At 46.3% G+C, this 17161-nt stretch overlaps 1 protein-coding gene across 1 annotated transcript; it reads right to left on the bottom strand.

Annotated features, from left to right (window-relative positions):
• Positions 1-902: 902 nt before the first annotated feature.
• On the bottom strand, positions 903-13619 carry LOC109882238 (glycine amidinotransferase, mitochondrial-like). The gene is given in 10 exon segments (XM_031821949.1): positions 903-2416; positions 2974-3090; positions 3270-3333; positions 3586-3750; positions 8379-8516; positions 11204-11241; positions 11244-11393; positions 11549-11744; positions 11975-12196; positions 13551-13619. Coding segments are annotated over 10 exon segments (1272 nt in total). The 3' UTR covers positions 903-2303.
• Between the last annotated feature and the right edge of the window lie 3542 nt (positions 13620-17161).

Here is a 17161-nt window from a genome sequence, read left to right as displayed (position 1 = left end):
CTAGAGAGGAACCAGGCTATGTGGGGTGGCCAGTCCTCTTCTGGCTGTGCCGGGTGGAGATTAGAAACCTAGATGGGGAACCAGGCTATGTGGGGTGGCCAGTCCTCTTCTGGCTGTGCCGGGTGGAGATTATAACAGGACAAGGTCATCACCGATCCATGTTTCCTTTCTGTTTTGTCTTGACTACACACACCTGATTACTTCCCTTATTATGATCCTTGTTTAACCTCTCGTCTACCTTTCTGTTTGGTCCGTGATTGTTTTGTGTTACTGTGTGTGTTGGAGGGTTTTCTCATGACGTGATGTTTCCTTGTTGGAGATATTCCGGGTTTTGTATTAATAATTTGAGTAAAGTCTTTAGTGTTTTTCCTCAAACCTGTGTCCTGCGCCTGACTCAGACAACGAACCCAGCACATTGTTACAACAACACAGAGTTACACATGGAATAAACAAACGTATAGTCAATAACATTACAGGAACTGGGTTGTTATAACTAGGTTGCTTAAACCACTATGGGACTTTGTCAGCTGAGACAGATAGTTTTATTCAATGTGAATAAGCTCATTGAGTTATTTGATATAAACATTTATTGAGTCAGTCCCCGTGGTTGACAGACAGACAGACAGACAGACAGACAGACAGACAGACAGACAGACAGACAGACAGACAGACAGACAGACAGACAGACAGACAGACAGACAGACAGACAGACAGACAGACAGACAGACAGACAGACAGACAGACAGACAGACAGACAGACAGACAGACAGACAGACAGACAGACAGACAGACAGACAGACAGACAGACAGACAGACAGACAGACAGACAGACAGACAGACAGACAGACAAAATATAACAATAATTATATCAAATTAAATATAATAATAATAAAATATTTCTCCCAAAATGTTTCATTTCTTTATTTTTTAAATCATTTATATTGCATCATTGAACCATCTTCAATGCTTTGGAACAATCGAATATCAATTCAAGATCTCCAAGAGTACATTACATGTGCATCAAGGGGAAAAAAACTACTACGAACGTAAACTAGGGTTGTAATGACGTAAACACACTGTGTGTCCCGAATGGTACCCTATTCCATATATAATACACTACTTTATGCACTATACAGGGATTAGGGTGCCATTTGGGACACAACCAGTGACCTCCTGAACCCTATTGGTCATTTGACCATGCAAACATAGAAGCAGCTTAGCAGTGTAATGAAAACAACTAGATCTGGCTCTGTTGCTATTGCAGAAGACAGCAGAGGCATAAGGTATCAGACCGGGACAAATACATAGTGTAAAATACTTATGTAAAATACTTGAAAAAAATACATGTACTTGAAAGTATTTGAGTTTGTACTTCTGGGACCATATTACATTGGTTATGTTCTACTGATCCAAACTAAATTAAGTGCAGTATTTGAAAGTATTTGATATTTGACCCAGGTCTGCAAGGTATCACAATATCTGATATGAACCTCATTCTCCTTTTAAGACAATATATAAAAGGCTAATTTCTGGGAAACAATGAAAAATGTATGAGCCCAAATAAAATACACACATATATATATATATATATATATAGTATAATATAGTATACATTTGTCTAATTTTTTGTTTTTTTTTACAAAATAAAAATACCAGAGATAAGAAATGCCATATTGTTTAATAATAATGATGTACTATAAAACAGGTTTGACACGTTCTTTTAGATAGAAAAAAATCATATATAAAAGATAAATCATATGGCATCAATTGATAATCGATATAAATGTTGATATTTTTTTTTCTGAGTTCTCAAAAGGAAGTAGTATAACGAACATCCACTCAGGGCTCTGGTCAAAAGAAGTGCACTAAAATAGGGAATAGGGTGCCATTTTAGACACAGAACCAAGTGTGATGTCATCGTTATCATACCCATAAAGTAGCCTACCCTGTCCTCTTTACAAACAACTCGTTGTTTTGATGTGACTCAGAGTCGTTCAGATGGTACGACGTTGCTTCACAATAGCCTAGCCAGAAATACAGTATTTATTGAAAATATTGAGTTACTTATCTCTTTTTTCTCTCTAAAAATCAAGTAAAAAAAAAAACTAACTTTTGTTGTTGTTGAGTGTTAAAATGAACTCATTACCAAGCGTTTTTGCGAAAGGCACTGTCATGCACATAACTGTTTACTTTAAATCAACACGTGGTTTTCATTTTTTTGAGATTGAAAAATCAACTGCAGATTGTTGTTTGGGACTTTAACCTTACTTAAGCTCAATAAAAACTGTCTGTTTCTGGCACGGCTAGTGGAAGTAGGACTCGAGGGAACCACGGCGACGCACGTCGGTAGTCCAGCAGTGGAAGCCTCCTCCCAGGGAGTTGGCGTGGCGGATGTTCACCTTGATGGTCTTGATACCTGGAGAACGGAGGGAGGGAGGGAGGGAGGGATAGAGGGAGGGAGGGAGGGAGGGGGGGGAGGGAGGGAGGGAGGGAGGGAGGGAGGGAGGGAGGGAGGGAGGGAGGGAGGGAGGGAGGGAGGGAGGGAGGGAGGGGGGAGGGAGGGAGGGAGGGAGGGAGGGAGGGGGGAGGGAGGGAGGGAGGGAGGGAGGGAGGGAGGGAGGGAGGGAGGGAAGGAAGGAGGGAGGGATAGAGGGAGGGAGGGAAGGAAGGAGGGAGGGATAGAGGGATGGAGGGAGGGAGGGAGGGAGGGAGGGAGGGAGGGAGGGAGGGAGGGAGGGAGGGAGGGAGGGAGGGAGGGAGGGAGGGAGGGAGGGAGGGAGGGAGGGAGGGAGGGAGTCAGAAAAACCAGAGGAATGGCTGTTGTCAAAAGGTCTGTCTTGGAACTTTATCTGAACGTAGACAAACAAATAAAAACCAATCTCTAAATAAAGATAAAAGGTCAAGAACTAAATGGTTGAATAAAATAGGGATTATAATGAATAGGTCATAGGTCATAGGTCATCTTCTACTCACCAAGGTTCTCAAACATCTTGTGGATGGTGTGCTCGTTAGCATCACACATGACCCGTTTGGGGTCCAGCATCAAGACATTCATGGACAGCCACTTAGAGGACATCCACAGAGGGTGGTCTGATGGGAGAACAGGTAGATTTACTAACCAGACACTCATAGATATCGTCACACTATGAAAAGACCACACCGACAGTGTTGAGTATGAGATTTCTATCAACAAATAAGGAAGTGCTAGAAATGGTGTTGTCTTTTGTTGATTGAATTCCCAAACAACAACAACAACAACAACAACATACCATCAGGAATCAGAGGGGTTGGAGGCTTCACCACGGTCCAGCCGGCCTTCTCAAACATCTCCACCTGAAGGAGAGAAATCAGAGATGCTGTAGGTCAGACAGAGAGGTCTGTTCCCATGTCGCGTTTTATCAGTTACAGCACCGCTCCACTAGAGGGCACTGCAGGAATGTATATACAGGGGGAAAGGGCAAACTGGTCAGGAGGGTCATTTCTTCTCTCTCTCTCTCTCCCTTTCTCTCTCCTCTCATTCTCTCTTCACTCCATCCCTCTCTCTGCACCCCCCCCTCTCTTTCTCTCTCCCTCCATCAGACTGACCTGACGACAGGGACGATCAGGGTTGGACAGCACCAGTCCCGGCCCGATGATGTTGAAGGTGGCGTCAATGTGCATGGGGTTAGGGTCCTTGAATGAGATGATGTGGACCTTGTAGTCCGGGGCAAGATGGCGACGCATCCACTCAATCCCCATGTAGTTTGTAACCTGGAAATAGAGAAATAATGACTGGAATCAATCGACAATAAATTGTTTACACATTATTCACTTAGGAATGACGTGTTTAAATGACACCTAATAATTTCTTAGTAATATCTAGTAATAATAATCATACCCCATTTGGTACCTGGTATTTACCAATTGTGTTGAATTCTTCAACAGCAAGTTCCAGAAAGTACCTATTGATATCATATCATTTCCTGGTGAATACCACCAGGTAAACGCTTTCTGAGACATAAAAAACATTACCTTCACTAGTTAACACCGTGGTCCTACAGAGCACCCAATTCATTACCTTCACTAGTTAACACTGTGGTCCTACAGAGCACCCAATTCATTACCTTCACTAGTTAACACTGTGGTCCTACAGAGCACCCAATTCATTACCTTCACTAGTTAACACTGTGGTCATACAGAGCACCCAATTCATTACCTTCACTAGTTAACACTGTGGTCCTACAGAGCACCCCATTCATTACCTTCACTAGGTAACACTGTGGTCCTACAGAGCACCCAATTCATTACCTTCACTAGTTAACACTGTGGTCCTACAGAGCACCCAATTCATTACCTTCACTAGTTAAGACTGTGGTCCTACAGAGCACCCAATTCATTACCTTCACTAGTTAACACTGTGGTCCTACAGAGCACCCAATTCATTACCTTCACTAGTTAACACTGTGGTCATACAGAGCACCCAATTCATTACCTTCACTAGTTAACACTGTGGTCCTACAGAGCACCCCATTCATTACCTTCACTAGGTAACACTGTGGTCCTACAGAGCACCCAATTCATTACCTTCACTAGTTAACACTGTGGTCCTACAGAGCACCCAATTCATTACCTTCACTAGTTAAGACTGTGGTCCTACAGAGCACCCAATTCATTACTTTTACTAGATAACTGTGGTCCTACAGAGCACCCAATTCATTACCTTCACTAGATAACACTGAGGTCCTACAGAGCACCCAATTCATTACCTTCACTAGTTAACACTGTGGTCCTACAGAGCACCCAATTCATTACCTTCACTAGTTAACACTGTGGTCCTACAGAGCACCCAATTCATTACCTTCACTAGTTAACACTGTGGTCCTACAGAGCACCCAATTCATCACCTTCACTAGTTAACACTGTGGTCCTACAGAGCACCCAATTCATTACCTTCACTAGTTAACACCGTGGTCCTACAGAGCACCCAATTCATCACCTTCACTAGTTAACACTGTGGTCCTACAGAGCACCCAATTCATTACCTTCACTAGTTAACACCGTGGTCCTACAGAGCACCCAATTCATCACCTTCACTAGTTAACACTGTGGTCCTACAGAGCACCCAATTCATTACCTTCACTAGTTAACACTGTGATCCTACAGAGCACCCAATTCATTACCTTCACTAGTTAACGCTGTGGTCCTACAGAGAACCCTTCACTAGTTAACACCGTGGTCCTACAGAGCACCCAATTCAGTACCTTCACTAGTTAACACTGTGGTCCTACAGAGCACCCAATTCATTACCTTCACTAGTTAACACCGTGGTCCTACATATCACCCAATTCATTACCTTCACTAGTTAACACTGGTTCTACAGAGCACCCAATTCATTACCTTCACTAGTTAACACTGTGGTCCTACAGAGCACCCAATTCATTACCTTCACTAGTTAACACTGTGGTCCTACAGAGCACCCAATTCATTACCTTCACTAGTTAACACTGTGGTCCCAATTCATTACCTTCACTAGTTAACGCTGTGGTCCTACAGAGCACCCAATTCATTACCTTCACTAGTTAACACTGAGGTCCTACAGATCACCCAATTCATCACCTTCACTAGTTAACACTGAGGTCCTACAGAGCACCCAATTCATTACCATCACTAGTTAACACTGTGGTCCTACAGAGCACCCAATTCATTACCTTCACTAGTTAACACCGTGGTCCTACAGAGCACCTAATTCATTACCTTCACTAGTTAACACTGTGGTCCTGCAGAGCACCCAATGCATTACCTTCACTAGTTAACACCGTGGTCCTACAGAGCACCCAATTCATTACCTTCACTAGTTAACACTGAGGTCCTACAGAGCACCCAATTCATTACCTTCACTAGTTAACACCGGGGTCCTACAGAGCACCCAATACATTACCTTCACTAGTTAACACTGTGGTCCTACAGACAACCCTTCACTAGTTAACACTGAGGTCCTACTGAGCACCCAATTCATTACCTTCACTAGTTAACACTGTGGTCCTACAGAGCTGGCCCGTACATAGGCCTCTAGGCCTGTATCTAATTATGTTAATTAGTGGCTCTGAACTCAGTCATTGACAAACTATAAAAAAGCCTCAAAGGGACTCAATGTGTTCCGTGACCCCGTAACCCCATGACCCCGTGACCCAGGGATCCGTCTGTACACCAGTTGTCTGTTCTGTCGGCTTCTTTGCTCCAGACTGGGGATGTAGTTGCAGCCAGGCAGTGGAGGGCTTCTGTTGGGGCAAGTTCTGCATCCCTATGACTATGTTGTCTCTTTATTAGGTGAACTGTAGCTATTGGGCATTAAAATGGAGTTGGTCCCTCCTTTGCTGCTATAACAACCTCTTGCTCTGCTGGGAAGGCTTTCCACTAGATGTTGTAACATTGCTGCTATAACAGCCTCCACTCTTCTGGGAAGGCTTTCCACTAGATGTTGTAACATTGCTGCTATAACAACCTCTGCTCTGCTGGGAAGGCTTTCCACTAGATGTTGTAACATTGCTGCTATAACAACCTCTGCTCTGCTGGGAAGGCTTTCCACTAGATGTTGTAACATTGCTGCTATAACAGCCTCTTGCTCTGCTGGGAAGGCTTTCCACTAGATGTTGTAACATTGCTGCTATAACAGCCTCTTGCTCTGCTGGGAAGGCTTTCCACTAGATGTTGTAACATTGCTGCTATAACAGCCTCCACTCTTCTGGGAAGGCTTTCCACTAGATGTTGGAACATTGCTGCTATAACAGCCTCCACTCTTCTGGGAAGGCTTTCCACTAGATGTTGGAACATTGCTGCTATAACAGCCTCCACTCTTCTGGGAAGTCTTTCCACTAGATGTTGGAACATTGCTGCTATAACAGCCTCCACTCTTCTGGGAAGGCTTTCCACTAGATGTTGGAACATTGCTGCTATAACAGCCTCCACTCTTCTGGGAAGTCTTTCCACTAGATGTTGGAACATTGCTGCTATAACAGCCTCCACTCTTCTGGGAAGGCTTTCCACTAGATGTTGGAACATTGCTGCTATAACTGCCTCCACTCTTCTGGGAAGGCTTTCCACTAGATGTTGGAACATTGCTGCTATAACAGCCTCCACTCCTCTGGGAAGGCTTTCCACTAGATGTTGGAACATTGCTGCTATAACAGCCTCCACTCTTCTGGGAAGGCTTTCCACTAGATGTGGCAACATTGCTGCTATAACAGCCTCCAATGTTCTGGGAAGGCTTCCCACTTGTTGTTGGAACATTGCTGCAGGGGACTTGCTTTCATTCAGCCACAAGAGCATTAGTGAGGTCGGGCACTGATGTTGGGCAATTAGGCCTGGCTCGCAGTCAGTGTTCCAATCCCAAAGGTGTTCAATGGGGTTGAGGTCAGGGCTCTGTGCAGGCCAGTCAAGTTCTTCCACACCGATCTCAACAAACCATTTCTGTATGGGCCTCGCTTTGTGCACAGAGATATTGTCATGCTGAAACAGGAAAGGGCCTTCCCCAAACTGTTGCCACAAAGTTGGAAGCACAGAATCGTTTAGAATGTCATTGTATGCTGGAGCGTTAAGATTTCCCTTCACTGGAACTAAGGGAGACAAACCATGAAATACAGCTCCAGACCATTATTCCTCCACCAAACTTTACAGTTGGCACTATGCATTCGGGCAGGTAGCGTTCTCCTGGCATCCGCCAAACCCAAATTCGTCCGTCGGACTGCCAGATGGTGAAGAGTGAGTCATCACTCCGGAGAATGTGTTTCCACTGCTCCAGAGTCCAATGGCGGTGAGCTTTATACCACTCCAGCCGACGCTTGGCATTACCCACTGTGATCTTAGGCTTGTGTGCGGCTGCTCGGCCATGGAAACACATTTCATGAAGCTCCTGACGAACAGTTCTTGTGCTGACGTTGCTTCCAGAGGCAGTTTGGAACTTGGTAGTGAGTGTTGCAACCGAGGACAGATGATTTTTATACGCTTCAGCAGTCGGTAGTCACGTTCTGTGAGCTTGTGTGGCCTACCACTTTGCGGCTGAGCCGTTGTTGCTCCTAGATGTTTCCACATCACAATAACAGCACTCACAGTTGTTCGAGGCAGCTCTAGCGGGGCAGAAATTTTACCAACGGACTTGTTGGAAAGGTGGCATCCTATGACGGTGCCACGTTGAAAGTCACTGACCTCTTCAGTAAGGCCATTCTACTGCCAATGTTTGTCTATGGAGATTGCATGTCTGTGTGCTCGATTTTATACACCTGTCAGCAACGGGTGTGGCTGAAATCCACTCATTTGAAGGGCTGTAAACATACTTTTCTTTAGATTAAGGAGTGAACACAGTGTGACTCTATAAAAGATATGTGGCATTGGGGCCTCCATACCTGACTCCTCTGGACGAACAGATCCCTGCCAGCTCTGATGAAGTCAGCGGCATCGAAGCACGGCTCGTGTTCGGTGGTGACAAACTTTCCCTGGGCAGCCAGCTTGTGTCTGTCCTCCACAGTGCGGATAGGGTAGTCCTGGAGGGGGGCAGAGAGAGAGAGACAGATTAGAGAGACAGATTAGAGAGACAGATTAGAGAGACAGACAGGTTAGTCCTGGAGGGGGCAAAGAGAGAGACAGATTAGAGAGACAGACTTGTTAGTCCTGGAGGGGGCAGAGAGAGACAGATTAGAGAGACAGACAGGTTAGTGCTGGAGGAGGCAAAGAGAGACAGATTAGAGAGACAGACAGGTTAGTGCTGGAGGGGGCAAAGAGAGAGACATATTAGAGAGACAGACATGTTATTCCTGGAGGGGGGACAGAGAGAGAGAGACAGGTTAGAGAGACAGACAGGGCAGAGATAGAGAGACAGGTTAGTCCTGGTGTGGGGAAGAGAGAGAGACATATTAAAGAGACAGACAGTGCAGAGAGAGAGAGACAGGTTAGTCCTAGAGTGGGGACAGAGAGAGAGACAGATTAGAGGGACAGACAGGGCAGAGAGAGAAAGACAGGTTAATCCTGGAGTGGGGACATGGAGAGAGACAGGTTAAAGAGACAGACAGGTTAGTCCTGGAGGGGGGACAGAGAGAGAGACAGGTTAGAGAGACAGACAGGACAGAGAGAGAGAGAGAGAGAGAGACAGGTTAGTTCTAGAGTGGGGACAGAGAGATAGACAGACAGGGCAGAGAGAGAAAGACAGGTTAATCCTGGAGTGGGGACAGAGAGAGAGAGACAGGTTAAAGAGACAGACAGGGCAGAGAGAGAGAGACAGGTTAGTCCTGGAGGGGGCAGAGTGAGAGACAGATTAGAGAGACAGACAGGGCAGAGAGAGAGAGACAGGTTAGTCCTGGAGTGGGGACAGAGAGAGAGACAGATTAGAGAGACAGACAGGGCAGAGAGAGAGACAGGTTAGTCCTGGAGTGGGGACAGAGAGAGAGACAGATTAGAGAGACAGACAGGGCAGAGAGAGAAAGACAGGTTAATCCTGGAGTGGGGACAGAGAGAGAGACAGATTAGAGAGACAGACAGGGCAGAGAGAGAAAGACAGGTTAATCCTGGAGTGGGGACAGAGAGAGAGACAGGTTATAGAGACAGACAGGGCAGAGAGAGAGAGACAGGTTAGTCCTGGAGGGGGCAGAGTGAGAGACAGATTAGAGAGACAGACAGGGCAGAGAGAGAGAGACAGGTTAGTCCTGGAGGGGGCAGAGTGAGAGACAGATTAGAGAGACAGACAGGGCAGAGAGAGACAGACAGGTTAATCCTGGAGGGGGGACAGAGAGAGAGACAGATTAGAGAGACAGACAGGGCAGAGAGAGAGAGAAAGACAGGTTAATCCTGGAGTGGGGACAGAGAGAGAGAGACAGGTTATAGAGACAGACAGGGCAGAGAGAGAGAGACAGGTTAGTCCTGGAGGGGGGACAGAGAGAGAGACAGATTAGAGAGACAGACAGGGCAGAGAGAGAGAGAGAGAGGTTAGTCCTGGAGGGGGGACAGAGAGAGAGACAGATTAGAGAGACAGACAGGGCAGAGAGAGAGAGAGAGAGGTTAGTCCTGGAGGGGGGACAGAGAGAGAGACAGATTAGAGAGACAGACAGGGCAGAGAGAGAGAGAGAGAGGTTAGTCCTGGAGGGGGGACAGAGAGAGAGACAGATTAGAGAGACAGACAGGGTAGAGAGAGAGACAGACAGGTTAGTCCTGGAGTGGGGAGGGGGGGTCAGACAGAGGTCAGAGACTGACTGGTATAAACGTAGACTCAGTGATAAACTAAGTAAACATCAGTATCAGAACGATTTCCGCAACAGAGAGTTGAAGCACGAGGCTTAACTTCTCCACCGTTTTTGGCAGCCTGCAGCCATCGCAGCAGAGTGAAGTGTGCCCGTACAGATACTCTGTGAGAGTGCATCTTCTTGCATCACACTCATATGAAATATCTTTGGTCAACCCTGCTGCTTGTGGCAATGTCACGTCGCTGAGTCTCAGTTTAAGGAGAGATCAGAGAAACTGACAGGTTGGAGTGGAGGGTTGATTATCTACAGCCATTAAGTTTATGAGTCTCAGTTTAAGGAGAGGTCAGAGAAACTGACAGGTTGGAGCAGGGGGTTGATTATCTACATCCATTAATAAGTTATGAGTCTCAGTTTAAGGAGAGGTCAGAGAAACTGACAGGTTGGAGTGGAGGGGTTGATTATCTACAGCCATTAAGTTATGAGTCTCAGTTTAAGGAGAGGTCAGAGAAACTGACAGGTTGGAGTGGAGGGGTTGATTATCTACAGCCATTATGTTATGAGTCTCAGTTTAAGGAGAGGTCAGAGAAACTGACAGGTTGGAGCAGGGGAGTTGATTATCTACAGCCATTAAGTTATGAGTCTCAGTTTAAGGAGAGGTCAGAGAAACTGACAGGTTGGAGCAGGGGGGTTGATTATCTACAGCCATTAAGTTTTGGGCCTAATCTCATGGGTAATATGTCACTTATAGCATGCTATATGAGATACGGCCAAAGAACAGAGTAATCTATACCATGTATAGTAGACGCTTTTATTCAAAGCGGTTTTACATAACAGTGAATGCATGTTTAGTATGTGATCCCTGCAGGAACAGAGACTCTGAAGTGAGTAGAGCACCTCTCGGGGGTCAGGATGACATCTGAAGTGAGTAGAGCACCTCTCGGGGTCAGGATGACATCTGAAGTGAGTAGAGCACCTCTCGGGAGTCATGTAGCACCTACCTGATCGTACAGCTCATCAGACATGGTGGGTTTTGGGGGGTGGTCCACTTGGCACCCTTTCTGAAGTACTCCTTGATGAGGGGTCTGTAGGCCCGGTACTCAAAGAAGCGGGACCTCCAGGCCATGGGAGCCTCGATAATCTCATTCCCCACCACCATGAGGATGTCTCTGGGCATGGCAGCATACATGCCTGGGTGGAGGAGAGGAGAGGAGACATGTTAGAGACACACAGGTTGTTTTTTTTACTCAATGCTCAGGTGGTGAATTTTCTATCAAACAATCAATAATTCAACCAACCAACCAATCAATTAACCAACCAATCCCGTAGCGCTCCCCTCTGCCTACCAGTAGAGGTGAAGTCTGGAGTGTTGTACTCAAAGGACCAGTCCATGGGTTCAGGTCTCTGGACTGTAACTCCCTCCATGCGGAGAATATTGCACATTTCTTCAATCTCAGCAACGGCTTTCTTCAAGTGGTCCTCAGGAAAGCTTTGGCCCCCATATTTCTGGTAGAAGGGCCAATGCTTCTCATATGTGTTAGCCTGTTGAAAAAATACATCAATATGGGTTCTTCATTCTTTCATTTGAATGATTTATATTTTATTTGAGCAGGTGAGTCCCATTAAAGATTTAAATGTATTTGGCAAGGAAGCTGTTTCTATTTGCAATAGGCTCAATGCAATAATAATATATTTATGGTTCATTGCATCTTAGTTTAAACATAGTGTAGATTTGTTCTACATAATTGTGAGTCCTGACTTGATGACCTCACCTTGACCTCTACTGTGAAAGGAGGGACGCGCGCGTTCTCGGCGCGGCCTACGATCACCTCTTCGAGGGGGTCCCATTCGTTGTAGGCGCAGACAGGACACTCCTGTCGCTCAGGCTCAGTGACAGCGTTCTCCTCCAGGGCGCGTTGCGGCTGCGCGGCAGCAGCGGAACTCGAGTAGCTCTGGAACGCGCCCTGCACCCAGCCTGTCATGGCGCGGCCGAGCTGCGGGAAGATGAACAGCTGCGTCAGTATCAACTGCTCACATGTCACGGTGTGGTCACACATTACATGTAACGTTTAGAATGACAGGAAATGAGCTGTAAAACTGAAACATTTTCTCTCAGCCTCATGGCAAAATGTGTACAATAGCATCATATTAACTATAAAACTGCAAATGTTTATCTTTGACCCATAGCAGAATGTGCAGCACCCCCCCCCCCCCCCCCCCCCCCAAAAAAAAATCCTTAATCATGTTTCGCTCAGACCTTGCGGGGCGCGAAACTGCGGTATGCCACTGGGTCACACTGCTGGCTACGCAACGCAACATACATGATTACAGGGCCATTCACAGGTTTAACATATAACATTATATTATAATCAAATTGATTAAGATGTTAACTTTCCAACAAATGTGGATTTGTTTTATATATTTTTCCAATCAGTAGTTAAACTGAGGTGATTCTTCAAGTCCTGACCATGATAACAGGGGTTAAAGATAAGTCGACCAAGAACGAACCTGTTAGCTTAATCTCTTGCAGTAAGCCTTATCATACACATTCGACATTACACAAAGACCGATGCATTACAAGGCCAAAAGGAAAACCATTGGTCAATATAAGGTGTTCAAGCCTAACGGAGCTGTGGTAGATATGGACTATTGGTTTTGAGTCAAGGTGCGCTTGATAAACGCACTTATCTCGGTTGGAGGTATGATTTCAAGGGGCCAGCGAGGGCATGCGCAGCTCTCCGTGTCAGTGGGTTCAGGGAGGGCCCGCAACAGCTGTCCACTGTCATTCACGCGCAGAAATTTGCTGCCGGACACGTCTCTCTCTTACACATTTCCAAATAAAGTAGAAACGTTCTCTTCCAATAAATACATAGGTTCATGTTTTAATTTATGTAGCAATTTTTGCCTTCTACTTCGTGCAGAAGGAATTGACTTCATTCACAATTCCAGAGAACAGCGAAATTCTTGAGTAACGCAAGAAATGCTGCTGTATTCGTTGTATTTGAAACAAAAACTCGCCTATATGTCCGGACAAAATCAATTAATGAAAGAAAATGACATGCTTTTTGATTGGTAGGCCGACATTTAATTGAGTATTTTGCTGTGAAATAAGGTGTAAAAAAAAATAGCCTATTCATTTTATTTTAAAGAATAATGTTCAAAGTAATCAGAACAATCTCAATTAATAAAAAATAATATTATAATTGTAAAAAACTTAAATGAAATGTGTTAACTTTTCTGAGTGACAGCCAACAGCTGTTTGCCGCAGCTGCGCTTTCCTTGAGACTCTCCACATTTTATGATTTTGTACATTTCTGAATAAACAAAAAACAGGAACTAAATACCAACCATAGATCCGATCAGATGGGCGGCCTCGGCCCCCCTGCTACCTCCTCTGAGACACCTGACTCGCAGCATTGTCCGACCTGATAATGGTGATGGCTATTTGGGATATTCTAGCGGCGGGCGGCTTCGCGGCAGGACAAGATCCACCTGAATGTCAGGAGTTCTGAGAATGAATGGAAGACCCTTCGCGTTCTGATGCCTCTTTATATCCGCTCGCAGGGCGCCTCGAGGCTTTGGGACAAGTTGTGGGGGGGCAGTCAACGTGACCTGAGAAAAATGTTCCCTGAAATTCTACACCTTACGCCAGCACATTCTTATCAGCCGCACACCCAATCTCTCCCACACAAATGGAAGAAAGTAACGCAACTGGTCGATCCGTTTCATACATGGATTTCAGTCACATCTGAAACGTTGCAGACAGCCTGCAACCCCCGACCCCCCCCCCAAAAATAGCAAAATTAATAACATTTGCATATCATTATTCAATGATGATATTATTAAACCTATTGCCTGATAAAGGGGATTGAGACATTTCTGAGATAATTTCATGATGTCTCAAAACAGGGCAGATTACCATTTGATAACATGATGCAGGCTACAGGAGGTGGGACACTGCACTAGTGATAACATGGTGCAGGCTATAGGAGGTGGGACACTGCACTAGTGATAACATGGTGCAGGCTATAGGAGGTGGGACACTGCACTAGTGATAACATGGTGCTGGCTATAGGAGGTGGGACACTGCACTAGTGATAACATGGTGCAGGCTATAGGAGGTGGGACACTGCACTAGTGATAACATGGTGCAGGCTATAGGAGGTGGGACACTGCACTAGTGATAACATGGTGCAGGCTATAGGAGGTGGGACACTGCACTAGTGATAACATGGTGCAGGCTATAGGAGGTGGGACACTGCACTAGTGATAACATGATGCAGGCTATAGGAGGTGGGACACTGCACTAGTGATAACATGATGCAGGCTATAGGAGGTGGGACACTGCACTAGTGATAACATGATGCAGGCTACAGGAGGTGGGACACTGCACTAGTGATAACATGATGCAGGCTATAGGAGGTGGGACACTGCACTAGTGATAACATGATGCAGGCTATAGGAGGTGGGACACTGCACTAGTGATAACATGATGCAGGCTATAGGAGGTGGGACACTGCACTAGTGATAACATGATGCAGGCTATAGGAGGTGGGACACTGCACTAGTGATAACATGATGCAGGCTATAGGAGGTGGGACACTGCAACATGATGCAGGCTATAGGAGGTGGGACACTGCACTAGTGATAACATGATGCAGGCTACAGGAGGTGGGACACTGCACTAGTGATAACATGATGCAGGCTACAGGAGGTGGGACACTGCACTAGTGATAACATGATGCAGGCTACAGGAGGTGGGACACTGCACTAGTGATTACATGATGCAGGCTACAGGAGGTGGGACACTGCACTAGTGATAACATGATGCAGGCTACAGGAGGTGGGACACTGCACTAGTGATAACATGATGCAGGCTATAGGAGGTGGGACACTGCACTAGTGATAACATGATGCAGGCTATAGGAGGTGGGACACTGCACTAGTGATAACATGATGCAGGCTATAGGAGGTGGGACACTGCAACATGATGCAGGCTATAGGAGGTGGGACACTGCACTAGTGATAACATGATGCAGGCTACAGGAGGTGGGACACTGCACTAGTGATAACATGATGCAGGCTACAGGAGGTGGGACACTGCACTAGTGATAACATGATGCAGGCTACAGGAGGTGGGACACTGCACTAGTGATTACATGATGCAGGCTACAGGAGGTGGGACACTGCACTAGTGATAACATGATGCAGGCTACAGGAGGTGGGACACTGCACTAGTGATAACATGATGCAGGCTACAGGAGGTGGGACACTGCACTAGTGATAACATGATGCAGGCTACAGGAGGTGGGACACTGCACTAGTGATAACATGATGCAGGCTACAGGAGGTGGGACACTGCACTAGTGATAACATGATGCAGGCTACAGTAGGTGGGACACTGCACTAGTGATAACATGGTGCAGGCTATAGGAGGTGGGACACTGCACTAGTGATAACATGGTGCAGGCTATAGGAGGTGGGACACTGCACTAGTGATAACATGGTGCAGGCTATAGGAGGTGGGACACTGCACTAGTGATAACATGGTGCAGGCTATAGGAGGTGGGACACTGCACTAGTGATAACATGGTGCAGGCTATAGGAGGTGGGACACTGCACTAGTGATAACATGGTGCAGGCTATAGGAGGTTGGACACTGCACTAGTGATAACATGGTGCAGGCTATAGGAGGTGGGACACTGCACTAGTGATAACATGATGCAGGCTATAGGAGGTGGGACACTGCACTAGTGATAACATGATGCAGGCTATAGGAGGTGGGACACTGCACTAGTGATAACATGATGCAGGCTACAGGAGGTGGGACACTGCACTAGTGATAACATGATGCAGGCTATAGGAGGTGGGACACTGCACTAGTGATAACACGATGCAGGCTATAGGAGGTGGGACACTGCACTAGTGATAACATGATGCAGGCTATAGGAGGTGGGACACTGCACTAGTGATAACATGATGCAGGCTATAGGAGGTGGGACACTGCACTAGTGATAACATGATGCAGGCTATAGGAGGTGGGACACTGCAACATGATGCAGGCTATAGGAGGTGGGACACTGCACTAGTGATAACATGATGCAGGCTACAGGAGGTGGGACACTGCACTAGTGATAACATGATGCAGGCTATAGGAGGTGGGACACTGCACTAGTGATAACATGGTGCAGGCTATAGGAGGTGGGACACTGCACTAGTGATAACATGGTGCAGGCTATAGGAGGTGGGACACTGCACTAGTGATAACATGGTGCAGGCTATAGGAGGTGGGACACTGCACTAGTGATAACATGGTGCAGGCTATAGGAGGTGGGACACTGCACTAGTGATAACATGGTGCAGGCTATAGGAGGTGGGACACTGCACTAGTGATAACATGGTGCAGGCTATAGGAGGTGGGACACTGCACTAGTGATAACATGATGCAGGCTATAGGAGGTGGGACACTGCACTAGTGATAACATGATGCAGGCTATAGGAGGTGGGACACTGCACTAGTGATAACATGATGCAGGCTACAGGAGGTGGGACACTGCACTAGTGATAACATGATGCAGGCTATAGGAGGTGGGACACTGCACTAGTGATAACATGATGCAGGCTATAGGAGGTGGGACACTGCACTAGTGATAACATGATGCAGGCTATAGGAGGTGGGACACTGCACTAGTGATAACATGATGCAGGCTATAGGAGGTGGGACACTGCAACATGATGCAGGCTATAGGAGGTGGGACACTGCACTAGTGATAACATGATGCAGGCTACAGGAGGTGGGACACTGCACTAGTGATAACATGATGCAGGCTACAGGAGGTGGGACACTGCACTAGTGATAACATGGTGCAGGCTATAGGAGGTGGGACACTGCACTAGTGATAACATGATGCAGGCTATAGGAGGTGGGACACTGCACTAGTGATAACATGATGCAGGCT

The sequence above is a fragment of the Oncorhynchus kisutch genome, unplaced genomic scaffold, assembly GCF_002021735.2.
Source record: "Oncorhynchus kisutch isolate 150728-3 unplaced genomic scaffold, Okis_V2 scaffold4036, whole genome shotgun sequence".
Classification (NCBI taxonomy): Eukaryota; Metazoa; Chordata; class Actinopteri; order Salmoniformes; family Salmonidae; genus Oncorhynchus; species Oncorhynchus kisutch.
The sequence above is the reverse complement of the archived record's forward strand: the minus strand, read 5'-3'. Positions and strand labels throughout refer to the sequence as shown.